This window comes from Xyrauchen texanus, chromosome 2, assembly GCF_025860055.1.
Source record: "Xyrauchen texanus isolate HMW12.3.18 chromosome 2, RBS_HiC_50CHRs, whole genome shotgun sequence".
Lineage (NCBI taxonomy): Eukaryota > Metazoa > Chordata > Actinopteri > Cypriniformes > Catostomidae > Xyrauchen > Xyrauchen texanus.
The window spans coordinates 55,361,550-55,384,273 of NC_068277.1; the positions used below are offsets into that span (position 1 = coordinate 55,361,550).

General features: G+C 43.9%; 1 protein-coding gene across 1 annotated transcript in view; it reads right to left on the bottom strand.

The window, feature by feature from the left end:
- Positions 1 to 22,724, bottom strand: part of LOC127659870 (collagen alpha-1(XXV) chain-like) — a 136,374-nt gene that overhangs the window by 87,349 nt on the left and 26,301 nt on the right. Inside the window, exons 5-6 of the mRNA XM_052149831.1 lie at positions 19,877 to 19,993; positions 18,836 to 18,871 (exon numbers count right to left, since the gene is read on the bottom strand). Of these exons, the coding sequence (XP_052005791.1) occupies positions 18,836 to 18,838 (3 nt within the window). The 5' untranslated portion in view covers positions 18,839 to 18,871; positions 19,877 to 19,993. The remainder of the gene's footprint in view (positions 1 to 18,835; positions 18,872 to 19,876; positions 19,994 to 22,724) is intronic.

Consider the following 22,724-nt stretch of genomic DNA (forward strand, 5'->3'; position numbering starts at 1 on the left):
AATGACGGTGTCCAACACATCAGGTGAGTGCTTCAGAGGCTTCTGGAAAATCAACTGTTCGTCAAGGCAGAGAAGTGAGAGTTCCACAGTTGGTTTCGTTCCTGGGGTTCATCCTCTCACCTGATGGTCACCGAATGGACCCCGTAAGGTCAGGGCTGTTGAGAACTGGCCAACCTCAGACTCACACATGGTGGTCCAGCGGTTTCTGGGGTTTGCCTACTTCTATTGCAGTTTCATTCGGAACTTCAGCCAGGTCACCATACCTCTGATTAATCTAACCTCCACCAAGACTGATTTGGGTCTCCAGGGAAGCCTTATTAAGGACTGCCGATCGGACCAAAGCATCATTGCTCTAAGCCCCCAGTTTAAGTGTGTGGTCAAAGGGTCTGATTATCTTCCCAAGATCTGCCGCTCAGTCTACCCTCATATAAACTGGGACCCAAATTGAGTGGAGCATGTCCCATATCCAAAGTGCTTAGTCTGATGGCGGTTCAGCTCAAATTACCCCCTAACTGACAAGTTCCATCAGTGTTGTGGTGAATCTTCCGGGAATGCCAGAAGGCATATATTTTTGGCTACATACTTGGACTTTTAATTGAGTACAATGTTTGTTCAGTATCCATACTTTCACTTAAGTATAATTTCATTTTACACCCCTATTGAGGGGAAAATTTGCCTTTGCCCCTTAGCTAATCAAAACACATGGTATAATTAACACACTCATAATTAACCGCTCTTGAGTGCTGAACTGCGTAGTGAACTTCATTGGTAAGTTTTAAAAGCTAATTTTAAGTGTTGCTGGTTGGATTAGTTAAAGAGCACTCATCAATTCAGTGAATTGTATGATATTGCTTTGAGGTGTTGTTGTTTAATTAGTTTGTATTAGATTAATATAATTGCAATATATTGATAGTCTATCATTTCGATTTGTTTTGAAATGCTGTTCATGCGAGTTAGTGAGATCAAATTCACAGTCTTTGAAGAACTGGCTATCACGTTTGCTTTTATGGTCAGTTGAGCTTTTCGAAATGGAAGTATACATTTTAGTGGTGTTTTGAGCTGAGATGAAATTCTTAGAGATGTTTGTGCATGGCATCATGTTCAACGATATGTTATATATTTTTTTGACTCCCTATGACTGAGGCTCATAAAAAAAAAAAAAATTAAAAAAAAGAAAAATTGTTCAAGGGTGAAATTTCTACCTGTAAATGAGCCTCTGCACTAAAACAAAAAAAGTTGGTTAAAACACAGAATATACAGTATGCACAAGTTCACAGAACCTTTTCAGTGTCCTTGGGACCTAAATAGATGAGAAACACACACATCTCTGAAGCTACAAGTTAATACATGTTAAAACATTTACTCCACTTAAATAACTAAGAATTCTACTCTAAATGTAATGTTTGCACTTATATTAATTGCAAATACAATTGGCAGAATAGATGCACTTTCGCGCTCTCTTTATATTATACTTTTTAAACACAGTTGGTCAAAAGAGACACATATTACTAGGTATAAATGGTGATGGTACCTGTTAATATGCATTTTAACACATCTTAATACCAGGGAATAAACAGGGCACACACAGAGTAGGAGTGTGTGTGAGAAAGAGAGTGAAGTCAAAATAATTTTTTGTTGGATTTTTTTGTCAAAATGACGGACAGCATTTGGAATTATCTGTCAATGTGCCACTGGTCAGGATGTAAATTTCCTGCCCTTCCGGAATGATCAGTCACACTGCAATCACGGCTCATGTGAATGGCCCAGATATAATGTTAGTTTGTTGGAACTGAGTGTCCATGAAGCAAAGAAGGCAACATCCAGATTATGTACTTCCTGGGCGTCATGCGCCAGCCAGGCAACTCGATGGCAGTTGCCAGGCTGGCACATGAAGCCCGGGAAAAACATAGTCTGGATGAATGGGAATGCTAACAGATATTTTTCTCCAAGTATATTATAAATCTTTGTGCAGATTAAACACTGGTGTCTACAATAAAATAGTCAATAAATAAAAGTCGGTCCACTTTACCACATTACATTACTGACTATATTTCAAAACCAAACAAAACAGTCTCCTTTTGGCACTAAGGCGCAACTCATTTGCAGAGCACTTCAGCTGACCAATGTACTTCTTACTGTGTCCAATGTGTCTTGCCATTCAATGTTAAGGAATCGTTTGATGGCTTTAAAATCCAGGTCAACACTTTCAAGTGAGATTCAGTCCTTCCAATGTTGGGTCTTACTCCTCAAATCACATTCCTTATCGCAACACATGTACAACAGACAAATTCTCTCTTTCTACAGACTCAGACACATCTCCTGCTTTCCACACTGGTCACACACAAAGGACTGGCATACCTGCTCTTATCACCATCAGGTGCACCACAACGAGCAGCCATTTTATTTGCTCTCTCTATATATAACTTAGGGGCAGATCTATAAAGTGGCTGGACTAATTTTGACTCCGCCGCTGTCACGAACAGGGAGAGCGCCTCCCCCTCCAGCCGTCGGAGATCAGATTCGCCGGAGAATTGACGATAGACTACATTTCCCAAAAGCCAACATACCTAGGTCTGATTGCTCCACAGCTGTTCCCTGTTTCCCCTCTACTATTTAACGAACTCTGTAACACACACTCTTTGCGAAGTCTTGTTTTGCTCCGGCTACAATTCCAAGCGTTTACCCATTACCCAAGTGTTTATCATTCTGTCTATCGTGTATCGACCCAGCTTTGTTCCTGTACCTTGTTTGTTTGCCGCCTGCCCTATATTACTATTGCCAGTTCTTAGTTTATTGATTGTTTGCTGCCTGCCCCGATCTTCTGCCTGCTCTCATGCTGATTCTGCCTGCCTCCTGCTTGACCATTGCCTGTACAACTACTGAGTGTTTATTAAATACTGCTTATGGATCCCAACCTGCCTGAGTCCTCGTTACAGAAGAATTCGCCGACCACCGATCCAGCGGTAATTTCCCGCATGGCGGAAGAACTCACGACTCAAGCAAATCTGTTGTCAGCACAACAACACCAGCTCGCTCGACTTACGTCAGCAGTAGAGGAGATGATGCGCTCCATGCAAACGCAGCCCCAGCCTGCTCCTACACCAGCGCCCGCAGTACCTCAAGCCAGTGCGGCTGCCGCCGCTGCTCCGCACTTCATAACCTCCACCAGCCCTAGACTCGCGCTACCAGAGAAGTTCGATGGCACGCCCTCCAGATGTAAGGGGTTCATCATGCAGTGCTCAGTTTTTCTCTCACAACAACCGTCACTGTATCCCACTGATGAGAGCAAAATCCTCTTCATGAGCTCCGTACTCACGGGTAGAGCCCTTGATTGGGCCACTGCGGTCTGGATTCACTCAATTCACCTTCGACTCCTTCCGACAAGGTCTGATTGATGTTTTCGATCACCCAGAAGACGGTAAGAATGCGGGTGAACAGCTTCTGGCTCTCCGCCAGGGCAACCGCACGGCGGCGGACTACGCACTCTCCTTTCGTACCCTTGCTGCACAAACCGGTTGGGTCGAATCCACCCACAAACTTCTCTTTCGTCAAGGATTAAACACAGAACTACAATCCGAGCTGGCCTGCCGTGATGAGGGTGTGCCGCTCGATCAATTCATCCCTCTGGCAATCCGCGTAGACAACCTCATTCGTTCCAGACGCCCGGGCCGTTGGGTCCCGCCTTCCTCTACAGTGTTCCCGTCGAACGACACAGCGGAGCCCATGCAGGTCGATTGCACACACCTCTCTCCCGAAGAGAACGCCGCTTCTCCAATCGCCTCTGCCTAAAGTAGGGCCAGGCTGGACATCAACGCGCCAACTGCCCGACGCGCCCGTCACAAATGCCACGCCCCGGGGTAAGTCATGCCCTGATAGACTCCGGGGCGGCGGGCAATTTCATTGATAAGAGTTTCTGTGAACGGTACCAAATTCCCCTGACCGCTTTTAATCCTCCCTTGACAGTGGCGGCGCTAGATGGTCAGCCTCTGGGATCCGGCAGAGTGTGCTTCACCACCTGCGACATCACCGCTCCAGCGATTGTGCTATTGAGCTCAAGCCCGGCTCTACACCACCTGCTGGCAGAATCTACCCCTTGTCTGAGCCAGAGTCTCTCACCATGAAATCCTACATTGAGGAGGAACTAGCTAAGGGCTTTATCTGACCCTCCACTTCTCCGGCGGCAGCCGGTTTTTTCTTCGTAAACAAAAAAGATGGCTCTCTTCGCCCTTGTATCGACTATCGTGGCCTGAACAATGTCACCATAAAGTTCCGGTACCCCCTACCACTCGTTCCCTCCGCCCTAGAACAAATGAGATAGGCAAAGTTTTACACCAAGCTGGACTTACGAAGTGCCTATAACTTGATTCGTATTTGGGAGGGGGACGAGTGGAAGACCGCGTTTTCTACCACCTGTGGCCACTATGAATATTTGGTCATGCCATTCGGCCTTTCCAACAGCCCCTCAGTGTTCCAGTCCTACATCAACGACGTCTTCCGGGACATGCTCAATAGGTGTCTGATTGTGTATATTGATGACATCCTTATTTACACCGACTCCCTTGAGGAACACATTTCCCAAGTCAGAACGGTACTGAAACGCCTGATCCAGCATCATCTATATGCCAAGGCAGAAAAGTGTGAATTTCACTTGAGAGCAGTTGCCTTCCTCGGCTACGTCATCAGCCCGGAAGGGGTGGCCATGGATAGCAGCAAAGTCCAAGCCGTGCTAAACTGGCCTCAACCCAATACGGTTAAGGAGCTCCAACGTTTCCTGGGATTTGCCAACTTCTATCGGAGGTTTATCAGGAACTTCGGCACCGTCGCCTCACCACTCACTGCTTTGGTAAAAGGGGGGCAGACCAAACTTCACTGGTCCTCCGATTCTCCTCAAGCCTTCAATCAATTAAAGGAACGTTTTACCTCCGCTACCATCTTGCACCACCCCGACCCTGATATACCGTTTGTGGTAGAGGTTGACGCCTCCAACACAGGCATTGGAGCCATCCTTTCCCAGCGACAGGGTAATCCTCCCAAGTTATTCCCCTGCGCCTTTTACTCCCGCAAACTTTCTTCATCCGAGCAAAACTACGGCGTCGGCAACCGTGAACTCCTGGCTATAAAAGCAGCCCTAGAGGAATGGCGACACTGGTTGGAGGGGGCCAGACACCCATTTCAGGTCTTTACCGATCATCGCAACCTAGAATACCTTCGCTCTGCCAAGAGACTCAACTCCAGACAGGCCAGATGGGCCTTGTTCTTCACCCGCTTCGACTTCTCGATTTCCTACCTGCCCGGCTCCAAGAATGTCAAGGCCAACTCTCTCTCTCGACAGCACGAAGCCATGCCTCAAAGCTCCACCGACGAACCCATAATTCCTCCCAGGCTGGTCCTTGCTCCCATTCAGTGGGACATCATGTCAGACATTGCCCAGGCCCACACCTCCGCCCCCCCTCCTCCTGAATGTCCACCCCAACCGGACATTTGTACCCCACAGTCTGCGGGAGAGGGTAATTCCCTCGGTACATGACGCTCCACATTCCGGGCACCCAGGCACCACAGCCACCGTTCGCCTGCTACGGAACCGCTTCTGGTGGGAGACTCTGTCGGAGGATACGACCGACTTCGTAAATAAATGTCAGACCTGTAACATTGCCAAGACCCCCAAACAGTCACCAGCTGGCCTGCTTCAGCCACTACCCATACCTCGACGTCCCTGGTCACATATCGCTGTGGACTTTGTCACCAACCTGCCCAGTTCTCAACATCACACCACGATCCTCACTGTCATCGATCGGTTCTCCAAGGCCTGCCATCTTATTCCGCTACCCAAGCTACCCACAGCCCTCGAGACCGCTGAACAACTATTCCAGTATGACTTTCGCTATTACGGCCTTCCAGATGACATCGTTTCGGACCGGGGTCCCCCAGTTCACGTCCAGGGTATGGAAAGCCTTCTTCCGGCTCTTAAACGTCAATGTCAGTCTCACCTCGGGTTACCACCTGCAGTCCAACGGCCAGACAGAACGCTTGAATCAAGAAATAAAGAAATTTCTCCATACATATTGTCACCATAACCAGACGGATTGGAGTCGGTACCTCCCGTGGGCAGAATACGCCCAAAACTCACTACTTAAACCATCAACCAACCTGACTCCCTTCAAATGTATCCTGGGATACCAGCCCCCCCTGTTTCCTTGGTCCGGCGAACCTTCGGAGGTCCCCGCAGTGAACGATTGGCTTCAACGCAGTGAGGTGGTATGGGATCAGGCCCACGTCCACCTACAACGGGTATCGTTCTAAGGAACAAGCCGACCGTCATCGTCGCCCCGGTCCCAACTACGCTCCTGGCCAATGGGTCTGGCTCTCCACCCGGAATCTCCGTCTTCGCCTCCCCTGCAAAAAACTCTGTCCTAGGTATGTGGGTCCCTTTAAGATTCTCAGACAAATTAACCCAGTTTCTTTCTGTTTACAACTTCCCGCTAACTATCGCATTTCTCCCACTTTTCATGTCTCCCTGCTCAAACCGGCTGATGGTCCGAGGGCTGAGGAGGAGGTGTGTTCCGGGCCCCCTCCCATGATTGTGGGTGGCGAGGAAGCCTTCTTGGTGCGTTCCCTGCTAGACTCCAGACGACACCGGGGTCAGATCCAATACCTGGTGGATTGGGAGGGGTACGGTCCGGAGGAAAGATCCTGGGTAAATGCTAATGACATCCTCGATCCTAATCTCATCGCAGAGTTCCACCGGACCAATCCGGAAAGACTGGCCCCTCGACCCCGGGGGAGACCTCGACGCAGGTCGCATCTTCGCATCCAGAGCCGCTCACAGGGGGGGGGGGGGGGCTCTGTCATGAACATGGAGAGCACCTCCCCCTCCAGCCGTCGGAGATCAGATTCGCCGGAGTATTGACTATAGACTACATTTCCCATAAGCCCACATACCTAGGTCTGATTGCTCCACAGCTGTTCCCTGTTTCCCCTCTACTATTTAACGAATTCTGTGACACACACTCTTTGCGAAGTCTTGTTTTGCTCCGGCTACAATTCCAAGCGTTTACCCTGTTTATCATTCTGTGTATCGTGTATCGACCCAGCTTTGTTCCTGTACCTTGTTTGTTTGCCGCCTGCCCTATATTACTATTGCCAGTTCTTAGTTTATTGATTGTTTGCTGCCTACCCCGATCTTCTGCCTGCTTCTACCTGTGCTTGACCTGCCTGTACCACTACTGAGTGTTTATTTAATACTGCTTATGGATCCCAACCTGCCTGAGTCCTCGTTACAACCGCAATTGAAAACTACTATCAGACTGAATATAAAGTGTTTTGGGGAGACCTTTTAAAGCATTTGTATATAAGACTTTCTATGAGTTCCACTGCAAACCCTTTATTTTTCTAATATCTCAATAGCTTCTTAGATAGTAATTATTTTGAATACATATTTAATTTTGCAATCTGTAGCCACAAATAATTATTTACACTTCAAGGCTATGGAAAATTAGATATGATTCAATATATTCTAACAACTTTCAAACCTGGACCAACAAATTCAATCTACTTCCAAAACCACAGAAACAATAGTACAGGAAATACCATTTCTTTTTTAATTTTTGTAGTTGAGATTACTTTGACATTTACATTATATATTTTAAAACATTTTGCTAAAGGACAACTCTAACAGTCTTCAAATAAGTTGTCTGATACTGTCCTTATAAAGGCATATGCAGTTTCTATATGTCCTTATGCTTAAAATGTCCATATGCATGATCCTCAATGTGACACCTTATGAGTAACCACAGTTCCAAGTGATGCTCAACATTTAGCCTTTGAAACAAATTTCAAACTGTTTACCTACTTGTCCCCATGAATACAAGAATATTGTAATTTCCCCCAGAGACCTTGTGGCACTGATGAGTCTAAATAGATTCCTTCAAATATTTTTTCCTTCTGTACTCTGAGAGAGAGCCCAAATTTTTCCAACCACATGCCCTGGATGTCTTTGTAAAAGGCAGATTTTTGCATATCTTACATCAGAATCAACCACTGTAAAGACACTAAACTACTGTGGTTGATTTGATCTTGGCAAGTGTGCATCTCTCACCCTTAAAGGCATTTTTCTAAAGCACTAAATTTGCCCCATAGTGCTTTCTTTTATCCAACAGTTAGGTTAACATCTCCAAGACCAAATGTTCATCCAAGTACCCCAAAGCTAACAGGAGCCAAACACATTCAGGAAATATAAGCTACTGACAACCCTCAGTGAGAAGTCCTGTTATTCTCCAGCTGTGGTTCTATATATTCTATAAGGCTGGGTGATAACACAATATCAATATTTATCGTGATAAAAAAACTCCATGATATCGACGATAAGCTTTTGAGTAATTTTCAATATTTAGCCTGTGTTCTACATCTAGACATGCGTGTTGCTAAAAACATGTTTCCACTAGCGCGTAGTGAGCGAGCACTTTCAATTCCTTCCTATGGAAGCCGAGCGTCAAGCTCGCAAGGTGGATTGTAAAATTGACAGCAGCGCGGGGCAAACGGTTCCCTAATGTTGGGAGTGGCTTTGTGCAGATTTCTGCTGCGTCAGTGGAAACGCAGCCTCAGACTGTATGAAGCTGCTATTGCCCCCACTATGCAGGTCACCGCATTCTGGATCCGGACCCCAGATTGATTCTATCTTGACTGCAAGACATCATGACGACGGTTACACCCTCTCGTCGTCTCTAGTGAGCACCGCGACAAAACCACAGTGCTGGTTACATATCAGATCTTTCTGCGCTGTTTTCTTGGATATTTTTGGATGTGTCTGCGCCCCCAACGCAGTTTTGTAAAGACTATTTAGGATTTTGTTTTCTCTTCTTTTTTGGAAATTCAAAAAAAATGTGCAATATGCAAATGTGATTGAATATCGTGATAAATATTGATATTGAATGATATGAAAAAGAATATCGTGATAATATTTTTTGCCATATCGCCCAGCCCTAATATTCTATGACTGTAATAATGTCAACTCATCTCACTTTTAACAAGACACATTCATCTAATGAGGACATTACTACTTGCTAAATATTCATTTGTGCCACATTTTTATCTGAAAGAGTTAATTTGCTCTCTTTAAATGTACTGGAAACACAATAAGGTTCCATTCGTTAACATTAGTTAATGCATTACGTCATGAACTAACAAAGAACAATGTATGTTAGTATACAGCATTTATTAATCTTTGTTAATGCTAGTTAATTAAAATACAATTGTTCATTGTTAGTTGATGTTATTTCATAGTGCATTATCTAATGTAAGCATATACAACTTTTAATTTTAAAAATGTATTACTATATGTCCCCAGTCTAAAAAGAGCATTTATAGTTACCACCCTGCTGAAACGTCTCATTTTGAAATCTGTCTGTTTGTGACATCAAGAAACATTACTCATTTGTATTTACACATACCACAACATGCATAATCACACCTTGCCCCCGACCACTGGCACGCAGTTCAAGTCAAGAGAGCAGGCCTTGTGTGGCTAACTATTACTAACATAACACCAAAGGGGACCCATCTGGATGATTTTGAATTATTTTGAATATAAACATAAACTGGACTTAAACTGCACTTGTTCATTCTCTTCCTACTGAGTTTGACATTGAGGAGCAGCATGATGTTAGCCAGTTGTAACGGTGGTGGCCCCTGTACTAAATTTAAATTAATAATTTAAATTTCAAATTCGGGTGTCAGACAGGTTTGGGCCCGTCAAAATTAATACTTTTATCCCAGATAGCTCTTAAAAGCCACCAATTACATGCAATAAAAATTCACAAAATAAGAGTGTATCAAATTTCAAAGCATAAGTGTATTAAGTGTATATAAACAAAAGGCAAGGAGTCCAAGACTCACAAACAATATACCAGAAATAATCATAAATACATGTGTGTGTGTGTGTGTGTGTGTGTGTGTGTGTGTGTGTGTGTGTGTGTGTGTGTGTGTGTGTGTGTGTGTGTGTGTGTGTAAATTTATGAGAGAGAGAGTTAAGGCAGGAGAGTTTGTGGATGGTGCTAGCTGTTTCACGGAGAGTTTGCATGTACCTGTTTGGTGACTGTGGGCAATGCTGCAGGACGCAGAGTGAGAGTCCAATGCAAGTGAATAAATGTAGGTCAGAAGAATCAAGGAATCACCCGGCCCGTCCACTATAGACCTTTATTTTACCATCACACCTTCACCATGGAGCTCTTCGGCGACTGAAGATCCTCTGAACACGTGCTACTCCACTTTCACTCAAGAAGTGCAATCAATGGCTATAAAAAAATCCAGCCCTCACTCTCTGATGATAATCACTGTCAAATCTGTCCCTTTGTGGTTTCTTCCTCTCTCCTCCGATCGCGTTCCCAATCCACATCACAGCACACAAAAACAAATTTCTTTCTCCTTACTCAGCTTGGCACACCTCAACTTCACCTCAAACCACTCTCAAATCTCTCTTGATTATCTTTGTCCTGAACGACTGTCTTCCCTGTTTCCTTTATAGATGCCTTTATTGTTGACACCTGGTAATCTAACGGGCATCCATTTTAGTTGGTGGTGGTGGATACTTAAACGGGCAGTGCACAGTTCTACTCTGCCACACTCTCCCCCCCATGACAAGACAACTTATGGTAGGCAAAGAACATTGGGAATAGCTCACCTCAGGTCTTTGGGTGTCTTTCCGGTGGGCGCTTTCTGCTGTGTAGAACTTTGTCGGGAGAGAAGGGTGTCATGCTGACACTTCCTACAGCCCTTGACAAAGTTCCTCACATAAGTCCACATTGTTGGCCAGAATGCAACCTTGCAGAGTCTTTCAAAAGTCTTGTAGACTCCCACATGGTCACTCACGTTGTTGACATGATAGTACTGAAGGACTCATGGAATGAGATGTGCAGTACTGTGAACCCGGTGTTTAGGAACATCTGTCCGTGGTGGTTGAGGAGTACCTCAGGGGTGTACTCCTCAACCACCAAGGACAGATGTTCCTAAACACCGGGTTCACAGTACTGCACATCTCATTCCACGAGTCCTTCAGTTGGTCTCTTGGTGGTGGCATGATGAATGACTGGAAGGTTGTGAAGGCATGACTGCTTGTTGATGAAGGGGAGGAATACAGCTTAGAAGTGAGAAGCTTTGGTTGGAACTCGTGAAGCTGGTAGGTTGCTGGGCTGATGTTGGGATGGTTGTGAAGGGTGAAGTCACGTGTGGGCAATTTCCTGGCGAGTGAGGTTCAAGGTTCTTTTGAGAGTCCAACAGGTGAGCTTTGATGTACCGATGAATTTCCAATTGGAACTGCTTTAGCATCACATCCACCTCTAAAAACAAGATAGCCTTGAAACCTCAAACCAGTCTCAAATCTCTCTTGTTTCTCTTTGTCCTGAACGACCGTCTTCCCTGTTACCTTTATAGTTGCCTTTATTGTTGACACCTGGTAATCTAACGACCAGCCATTTTAGTTGGTGGTGGTGGATCCTTAAAGGTATGCGCAGTTCTGCTCCGCCACACAGTAATAACAATGGCCATATACGATGAAGTTTAAGTTGAGGTGGCGCTTGGACCAAAACAGAGCATTTCAGACAGAGGGCCCATAAACAGGGTGGGAAATTATCATTTATTACTAAATTGTGATTTTTATTTGGTTCAAAAAACTTTTATAAAATTATCATTGGACCTCAATGAAGATAATAAAATGTTAAAAAAATAGCACTTCATGACACCTTTAAAATTCTCAGTTACTGGGTTAGCCCTGTCCTGGGCTACAGATATTGCGCTAGACTACATACCATATACTAATCCGTAATTAAATATTGTTATAAAAGTAGTTGACACATAGCAACTTATGTGTGCGACTTATTTTATTCACTTTTTATGAGGGGATTTTAATTAAATGCCTTATTTGTTAAACACCAAAAACAGTATCCAATTACTTTTTATTGGAATTATTTGGTCCCATAATATGTTTCATTTGTGAAAATGACATTTCATAACATGGTTTCTTGAAATAGGCTGCTGTGACTCAAACTGCTTTAAAAAAAATCTTTCATGGATTTCCTAAATCTAGAAAAAGGGGCCTCAATGTGATCACTGAGAGACAGCTCACAATCTTTTAAAATAATGTTAAAATATGTTATACTGTTATACAATTCAGTTTTCTGCAGTCACAGAATGATGCCATGCAGCAAACGAGTCAACACATCATTTTTCCAGGAAGCAGCATATGGTCCTCCTATTATATTCCTAAACAGATTTAGCAGCTCTTTAGTCACTCTATTGCTGTTATAAATGTGGTTTTATGCGTAAAAACAAAAAAGAAATAGTTCCTCAGTGATCTATTAGTGATCTATTAGCACTAAATTAGCTCTTAGTGACACGAATCATCGCTAAATCATCCAGCTATAAATTAGATGACTGATTCAGAAGGCAACAAAGAACACACTGCAAATTAACTGAAATTGGCATCTCATCTAACATTGTCTGTAACTGTAAATATATAGAAGTGGTTAATATGTTAGCAGTTGTATACAATGTATACTGTATTATACATCAGTTAATTCTGGTGCTCGAATCTGATTGGACGAGAGGAGTTCCAAGAGTGCTGATAGCTCACACTAAGCTTTGGGACACTTTACTGTTTATATCAAACTGCTTGTTTCTGTTGTGTTCCAAACTAACATGTAAGAGCAATGCAGATGTGTAAGAGCAGCTAGATGAGTGAATTTTCATTCATCCATGTGACATTAAAGATTTGAGCCAGAAGGTGGAGATAAAAGACCATCTTGTGTGTGCTATGAGCGAGTTGACATGACGTTGACAAACGTCTTGGTTACTGTCGCAACCTCCATTTTCTGGTGGAGGGAACAATACGTTGTGTCGATGTAGTGACATTAGGGGGTCGCGCTTGAGAGCTCCGAACATGTCCCATTCTTTGCGAAAAGGCTCATGAGACTTGGCAAGTGGAATTTGTATGCCACTCCCCCGGACATACGGGTATAAAGGGAGCTGGAATGCGATTCCATTCAGGTTTTGTGCTGAGGAGCCGAGACAAGGTCCGGCCACTTCAGCAGCTAGTACAGTGTTGTGGCAAGAGGGACACAACATCTTGTTCCCTCCATCAGGGAACGGAGGTCACGATAGTAACCAAGATGTTCCCCTTCTGTCAACAGCTGAACCATGTTACGTGAACTGCTGATGCAGGTACAAGCAGGCTGCTGCGTGCATGAAAGCAGGTGCATCAGACTGCATGTAACCTCCCCCAACGCCCCAAAATATGGAACTAGCATGGGAGCAGGCCGTGCCAGCTGCGGCCTTTTCTCTCTATGTTTTCAATGTTTTTCTCTGTATTAGATTCGGCTGGGACCATCTAATGCTATCAAACGTATCAGGGAAGATGTTCTTTTCCTATTCTTTCAGGGGGAAAAGAACCCACGGAGACCACATCCTGCACAAAAGGGGAGGTCATCATGTGGCAATACTACACATAGGCTCAGCAGCCGCTGAACTCTACTTGTTTGTACCTGAATGAACACGTGATGAAACCAGCTCAACACGGAGATTATAAAATCTTGCGAAGGTATTGGGTGTTGCCCAGCCCGCTGATCTGCAGATGTCTGCTAGAGAGGTGCCATTGAGTGTGCTCAATGGTACTCCTTGTAGAGTGTGCTCAAACCCGCAAGGGGGCGGGAACAGCCTGGATCAGGTAAGCCAATGCAATGGCATCCACAATCCAGTGTTCAAGCCTAGAGACAGCGTTCACTTTTCGCTGTCCACCAAAGAGCTGCTCAAAGCATCTAAAGCTCTGCGTGTGATCCAAGTAGGTGCGCAAAGCATGCACTTGACACAGCAATGACAGGGCTGTGTCTGCCTCCTCCCAGGGCAGCACTTGCAGGTTCACCACCTGATCCCTGAAGGGGGTTGTGGGAACCTTGGGCAAATAGCCAGGTCAGGGTCTCAGAATCACTTGAGAATCTGCCGGACCAAACTCCAGGCAAGAGTCGATGACAGAGAACGCTTGCAGGTCCCTCACCCTTTTGTTGGAGGTGAGTGCAATCAGGAGGGCCGTCTTTAAGGAGAGGGCTTTAAGCTTGACTGACTCAAGTGACTCATATGGGGCTCTCCATAGGCCCAAGAGGACCATGGAAAGATCCCATGAGGGGAAGAGGCATGGCCTGGGAGGATTCAGCCTCCAGGTGCCTCTGAGGAACCTGATGATCAGGTCGTGTTTCCCTAGGGACTTACCATCCACTGTGTCGTGGTGGGCGGCTAAAGCGGCTATGTGTACCTTCAAGTTGGAGGGGAACAGCCACACCCCAGCCTCTCCAGCAGGAAGGAAAGCACTGACCCAACTGTGCATCTCTGGGGGTCTCTGGAGACTCATCACAACCGGCGGGCCATAGGTGTGGTGCGGCCGGGTGCACGAAGGCGGGGAGGCCATGTTCGCGGAGCCCTGGCCACGGGTGTTCAGTGTCAATTGGCCATGACAACTGTTTCTGTGGACACCGATTACATGACCGAAGGAGTGAGGAAACTGCTGTATTTTTGACAATGTGCAAACAAAAGAGAAAAGGAAACAAAGGACTTACCTCCTGGCCCTCCAGCGGGGGATGGAGTTGTCTGGATACCAGCTCCGTAGCAGACGTCTCGCTCCCTGGGTTGTCCATCTCAGGGTCGCTTAGGAGCCTTCCGGGTCCTCGTGCCGGCCCAAGAGACGCTTCCTGCGGGGAGCTCTACGCTGGGGCGGAAAACTGGCTTGGGTTGAGGCGGAGCCGCCTGGGCATTTGCCGCCACAGGGGGATACCCTCGGTGAGCAGACGGGCAGAGGTGGAGCCAGAGGTCTGTCCACCCCAACTTTTTATTCGCTACTGGCAGTTGCTGATGCTGATTGACATCTCATTTAACCTCTTGTCAAAAGAAGAGTTTTTTTTAATAATTATTTTACGTTCGCTGGCTGCGCGCTGAGTTTTCAAACGGCCGACGAGCCGAGGACGAGAGAATATAGTTGCAAGATACAGAAGAATAAGAAAACATCATATTTGAAGTAAGTTTAGCATCATGTTTGTTTGCTGAATACATTTTATGAGACTGTGGCAGCGGGGGCGTGGTCAAGCGCCCGTCCGGGAGAGAAAAGCGGTAAGGGCGCTCACACCTGAGCTAAATGATGACTAACACCTGTCTCTAATTTCAGTAACATGAGGAGAGCGGCATAAAAAGGGCAGGAGTGACAGAGCACGAGGGGGAGAACCCGACCCAGAAAGCAAACCCTAGCATACTGTCAAACAAAAGAGAGAGAAAAATAAACTTACCCCTTAAGTTGACGTTTGTGTCTGTCCCGTCCTTGAACAGTGTTACAGAGACGCTGTGTGAGTTAATAAGGCTCCAATAGGCTACAGGTTAATCAGATTAGACAGATTGTCTCGCAATTTAGCATAACAATCCTTACGATTACATCTGCGATAGTAATGCATGCATATATCATGCAGTATGGAAGTTACAGTATACACATATTTAGCTAACGTGGGGAAGTAGGATACAGCTTCAGTGAGTAAACATTTAGCAGTTTGAAATCGATTAGCTAGTTCAGTTACTTCAGTTCAGAGGGCTAGCAATGATCAAACTGGTAACTTAGACTGGTAGTTGATTTTAATATACAGTTATGAAAATGAGGATTTGTAATTAAGATAAAAAAGTTCATAATTGGATTATTAGATGTAACCATAGGCTGTCATATTTTTGCACAGGATAAATTAAACATGAAAAGAAAGGGAGAGATATATTTTTAAAGGGAGAGTTCTTTTTAAAGAAGCACAAACAGGCAGATCAGGTCCAAACCAGCCAGACCCCAGCCCTTGCATCACCACTGGACCCCAGAGCAGCTCCCTAGCAGAGGCTAGTCAGAAAGACAGTGAACCAGAGCTGCCAGTAGATGTTCAACACTTATAAACACTTGTAAATTCTTTCCTCTCTGTAAGTACTGTGTGAAAGTCTTTTATGTATTTCTTTGTAAATGTGAGTTTTTTTGTAACTAAACTCAGCATTTAATGTAACAGACATATGGTACTGTAACTTGTCTCCCTGGTACTTAAGCTTTATTTTCTGAAAATATTTAGGATGTTCAACACTTGTTGACACAAACAGAGTGACCCAATACTTTCCTCTATGTGAGTACTGTGTGAGTGTGTGTGTGTTATTACTATCAATACCAGAAAAACAGCTTGTAAATCATACATACCACATTTTTTTACATTTATATATTTAAGTGATGGATAGGTTTAGGGGATAGAAAATACAGTTTGTACAGTATAAAAATCATTATGGAAATTCCCCATAAAACATGGAAAACCAACATTGTGTGTATGTGTGTGCGCGCGTGTGTGTGAGCACGCACGCGTGTGTGTGTGTGGACCCCCGAAAGTAGCAGTGGCCACCCCCTGGCCACCCCAAATATAAAACTGTAGTTCCGCTAGTGCAGACGGGGTGCGGGATCTTGAGCCACACCGGGCAAGATGTGCTGGATGGCCTCTGTCTGCTTCTTCACTGCCGAGAACTGCTGGGCGAAGTTCTCAACGGTGTCGCCGAAAAGTCCAATCTGGGAGATGGGCACGTTGAGAAAGCGGGCTTTGTCGGCATCCCTCATCTCGACCAGATTCAACCACAGGTGGCATTCCTGTACCACCAAGGTGGACATCGCCTGCCCGCGTGCTCGCGCTGTGACCTTTGTCTCCCAGAGGGCGAGGCCGGTTTGCTGTGCGCAGCACGTGCAGCACATCGGGATAAGACTACCCACGTTCAGTCTTGGCCTGATGTTCCAGCAGGATGGCCATGGCATGCAGGGCAGAGGCGGCCTGTCCAGGGGCACTGTAGGATTTGGTTGCCAGAGACAACATAATCCTACCGGCTCTGGAGGTGAGTGCCAGTCGATCCCGCCACGTGGCGGCGTTTTGCGGGAACAGGTGCATTGTAACTGCCTTAGCTACCTGAGGGACCTCCGAGTACCCTTGGATCACCCCGCCGTCGAGGATAGTGAGAGCACTCTGGGGAGGATGGAGGGTTCCATTTCAACCCAATGCTTGCGGCGGCCCAGGCAAGCATGGCGGTCAGCTTTGCATCAGCCTCAGCCTGGGTGGGCAGACCGGAAGGTGGCAGCCCTGTCGAGTCATTGGTGTCCGACATCGCCAGTGCACTCTCTGATGCAGCGATCGAAGCCTCATCCTGCTTGTAGGCCCCAAAAGAGATGTCATTCTGGCCAAGAGGTGGGCTGGTCTCATTTCGGGACCGGACGGGAGCAAACAAGCGTGCTGGGGAGCGGGAGGTCTGCGGGGAATTACCCGGCGAAACTGCGCCCATTGAACTCCCAAAATCGCCTCGAGCGCCAGCCGAGACGGATAGAGTAGCTTTCCTGCAGAAGAAGGAAAGCCACGACTGCAACGTTGCCATGGTCATATTCTTGCAATGAGAACGTAAACCATCCACAAACGCTGCCTCAGTGTGATCGCTGCCCAGACACGTGAGGCAGCGCCTGGTTACCATCGGAAGTGGAGAGATAACGACCGCGTCCAGGAATCACACAAAGACAGAAAGGCATCTTTATAAAGACGCATCAATGTGTGTGCTCTAATAGAGAAAATACTCTCACTATACTCTTTAGCAGGAATATACACTCTTTTAGTGCTGTCGAAGTGCCCAGGGGCAAACTCTGCACTCGACGTGCAGAAGGAGAGAAAGCTGCTGGAAATGCACCATATATCCAACAGCATATGCTTCTTAAGAGGTGAATGGAACAGCAGTAGTATTCAGCTCACTGATAGTACAACCGCTCAGCTCTGAAGAAAAATTCTGAAAGGAATCGAATTCCAACTCCCTTTATACCGGTATGTCTGGGGGAGTGGCATGCAAATTCCACTCACCAATTCTCATTGGCCTTTTCTTCAAGAATGGGAGGTGTTCAGGGCTCTCAAGAGCGACCCCTAGTGTCACTACATCGACACAATTTCAAGTGCGTGACAGAAGGGGAACTGTGTGTTGTCAGTCAGTGGGCGAATTTCTTTGAAGTCATTCGGATTTATCACTCACTCCATGATCGTTTGGATTACTGCTACACTGTAGCAGAGAAATAGAGTTAAATAAGTTGCTAAACCAATCACAGATGAAAGTCACGGCGGATGGAGTAATCAAACATGATTAGGGCACCTGACCTGATATATCATGTGTTTTCACGTTGGGAGAAGAGGTAAACTTTCAAAATGGCAGAAGGGAGAATTCTTTCTGTGTCAGTGTCAAAATAAATGTTCCTCAAGAAATATGAAAGAGTGAAACTGGAATCCTCAATGTTTTCTCTCAGACAACAAAACACTTGAAAATGAGTGAAATACTCATTGGACAATTCCGACGTATAGCATCAATGGCAGCATTACTCCACAATTAGTGTGGATTACAATCACACTAGAGGAATAGAGTTAAAATGCCAAGTCACTCACTCTCTCTCTCTCATACACACACATGTCCACGTCCATGTTTCTCCAATTACTTGTAACAGCCCAAGCTGTCGCTACTATTTCTAAAATGTGTTTTTTTCATTAGAAACGGAGACTTGGGCACATCTTTCGAACTAGCAATGGCAGATCCTGAAACCGTGGCTTAAGAAATAGTTCTACACACAAGAGTTTTTTTGGGACAGTCCTTAGTTTTTTCCCAAATTATTTATTTAGTTGTTTGTTGAATTGTTGTATAAAAGCTAGATCACAGTCGCAATCGTGCAGTATTGTCTATCTAAAGCATTCTTGCTCATGTGATATTGCTTTGATAAATCTTATAAAAATACACTTACCATTTGACCGATCTCCCCTGGACTTCCAGAGTCTCCCTGTGAAGGAAAAATGTTTGACTAACTTTCAAGAATGCAGTATATAATTAAGAAAATTTATATTTAAGACATAACTGTCAGTTTAAAGACATTATTGATTTACAATGCCCAGTGAAACACAAATTATCTTAGTACCTCAAAAATAGTCTCAGGTGGAAAACCCGTTTTCATAAAAGGTTGTAGAGGTATACATTATATCAAATACATACATGATGCAAATATCATATACTTTGTTTACCATTTACATAAATAGCATACACTATAATATTTTCATAAACCATTTCATACAAAATATTACATATATTGTTGAGATAATAATAATATATTAGGAAATAAAAGGATAATGAAAGGCTCTGTGTCTTACACAGTCCACTGGGACAATAAGTGTCCCAGTTCTAATAATCTGCCACATTTACATTTATGTTCTTTGTATATGTATTTTCTTTTAGAAAACAAAGAATAATGTGGGAAGCTTAGAATAAAGGAATTTGACAATGTACATACTGGGGACTTTAGGAGAGGGACTCATAAAATGAGATCTATTAAAGAGAGGATTTAAGAGGTCATCTGACTCCCATCACAAGCATGGAACAAACTTGTGGAGTATTAAAATCTTGTTAACATTTCTGAGTAATGAATAACGGGACACTTCAAAAACAACATAACGATCTTGCCTGGAATGAAAAAGATAAACAACACTTAATATGTTACACTCTTGCCTTGGTCAGAACAAGTAGTTGAAGGCCCTGCTGGGGTTTTATGATTGTGAATAATTGACAAGTTTTCGATTATTCTTTTTTCTTTTTTATATCTCTGTCAGAATGTACATGTGTTAAAACATCAGTCCACGGAGCATTTCACAAACAGAAATGGTTAGATTTAGTGATGGATATCAATTGGTACAGAAAATACACATTTTTGAAAGCATCTTTTTTCAAAAGAAGCCACTGGTTGATATTGTGCAATTGAGATTTTGTGGATGGGATTGAATTTGGAGATACTTACTTGGAGCCCTGGGACTCCCCGTGGACCATCTTTGCCTGTGTCTCCTGGGGGTCCCCTTGGGCCAGGGGGGCCTGGAGGCCCAGGAGGTCCTGGGGGCCCCGCTTGACCCTGGTCACCCTGTGGAAGTGATAATGTACATACGTCAACAATCATACAATAAGTAATTGAATTAAGCAAACAATTTTGTTTTATGAAGACAAAAGGAAAGACAGAAAGAACAATAAAAAAACTTTCATAGAGAACAAGGGATCTCTCTTATCTCAGTAGAGTTTAAATTAAACAATTTAGCAGAAGGCTACAATTGTAATGTTTGCTGTCTGTATTAATCCAATCATTTATGATGATAGAGTTCAGTTCTACTTGCAGAATTCCACATCACAATTTTGCAGCATAATTGCTTTTAATTCTTTCCAGCTCTGCCCGAGGTCAAGCATGAAACATTAATCATATTTATCAACACTTAGATTTCATTAATGCAAAGCACTGATGGGGAACAGAAGGAGCAGTCTCTCAGTATTTAGTGGAACAATAACCCTGTGATTTATATCTCTTTTTGTCTTCAATTTACTTCTGTACCTTGTCTTCAGTTTATTTCTGTATTGTCTCTGTTGACAGGCAACCTATACTTTGTAATTTGTTGTATAATCATTTGTAATAGGTCACTAACGACATTTCCACAAAGACAGAGAGTAGTAGTAGTTAGAGTAGTAGGCTTCTCGAACTCAGAACCTACTGTTTTATCGCCGTTTTAGAAATGTGCAAATGTATACTTTGGAAATAGCAATTACCATATATTTTCCTATATACATTGGGTCTAAAAAGTGTTTAGAAAGTAGAGCTACACTTAATATGAATTAAATGTAGCTATGAACGTCATTGCGTTAGATAACATATACAACCAAGTGAAATTGGAAGAAAATTGTTTTTTATTAATATTAGCACCATAATAAACATCGGAAAGTGTATTTGGGGCCGTTCACACCAAGCTCATTTTTACATCTGTTGGCGCTTCTTTTCAATGTTTTCCTAAGTAAACATGGGCTAGACAGATGTCTTTGACTGTTACACTGTGTTTCACTGATGTTGGTGATGAGCCTTGCTCAGGAGCGCTGGGTTTTTTAGATGCCGTTTTAAATTAAAAATAACTTCAACCGCATCTTATGACAGTCTCGTACTTTTCCATTTGTAGCGCTGCGCCTAGTTTTTTGTTTTTTGCCCAATAACGTGTTCGGAATGTGGACACATTAACACTACTTGGTCTAATGCTCAGGCCTAATATTTTGACACTTATCTGATTTTCTCCATCCTGTTTACATTCTCTCAAGATAAACCAACTGTGTTTAACGTAATACTTTGCAAGACATATATTTTGACCAAGAATTACGTTGATATGTTGTGCTGCGCATGCTACCTGACTGACAGGTAGCTGCTTTAATGCATCTATGTATGAGCGCTCGTGTCTCTTGTCAGTCAGGCAGTGCGTGAGTAACATAATAGAGCTGTTGAGGTTGTAGTTCAAAAAACCCAGAAGAGAATTCTGCAAGGATTCCCTCTGGATTTTCCTAGGGGCTTTTATAATAGGGTTTTCAACTTATGGGTGAAACAAGGTCTGTGGTAAACATTACCTGACAATATGTTTTGTTCTACAACATAAATTACACACTTTCATACATCAAAACATGAATTTTTAAGCCATATTGAACTGTTTTTTTTTTAAACACATGGCAGATTCAAAATTTATGTTTGGGGTATGAAAGTGTGTAGTATTCATGCATCATCATGTAATGTTTACAACAGACCTTATTTTACTCATAAATTGAAAAGCCCATTATATAAACCCATAAGAATATCCAGAAGGAACCCATGGCAAATTAGCCTTTCCGGGTTCACCTACAAATTTACGTCATGGCTGAATGGCTCTAATGACATTATTCATAGTATGCCATACTTGATTTCTGACATGAATGAAAAAAGGCTGTGAGGGACAGACTTAAAGTCTCTTTAGAGGCATATACTATATAAAGCTGCATAAATCTCTTCGATCACACTCATTTTCCTGAACTCAAGTTTTTTTTTTTTGTCTACTGAAATTCTTGGAAATATGTTTCTTTTTTTCCTGTTAGAGGAACAATCCAAAACACTTTTTACAACAGTGTTACACACTGAAGAGACTGTAAGTCTATCCCTCACAGCCTTGTTGTCATTCCCCTCAAAAATGAAAGATGGCGCTACTGTGGATAAGGTCATTGAGTAGGCACTGCCGATACTGTTAAAGACTGGTATTGTTAAGTTTTTCCTCAATCACATTCATACAGATTCAGTATTGTCCAAGTTTCCAAATATGTTTTTGCGGCCACATTACATTTAAAACTTTTATATCACAATATATTCTTCTATATTATTTTAACTAGTTTTTTTTACCTGAGGACTGAGATAAAAGCTAAAGAATGGAGAGCAAATGGTGGGCCAAAGAGGAGAAGCCCAGTCTGATGGAGTACTGGCAGAAAAAGAGCAGAATGTGGACAAGCACTACCTTAATGAGTCGCCGTTTAATGAGATGCTGATCAGCAGAAAGAAAGCCATGATTGATCTTAGGGAAGACCATCTGAGCAGGTGTGTGAGGTCAAAAGAGGTCGGAGGTCAAAGGTGAGAGAAATTGGAGAGGAAACAGTTGCATGAGGTCCCAGAAGAAGGAAGAGGAAAGGAAAAGGTACAAAATTAGATTAGATCAAGCAGTTGAGTCACACAACCCAATCCAGAGCCTTCATGCATTGGTAAAATTTGACATTTTCCGTGGTGGCAGCAACGGAAGTCTGGAGAGTATTTGGCAGCAAAGCCTGTAATTACC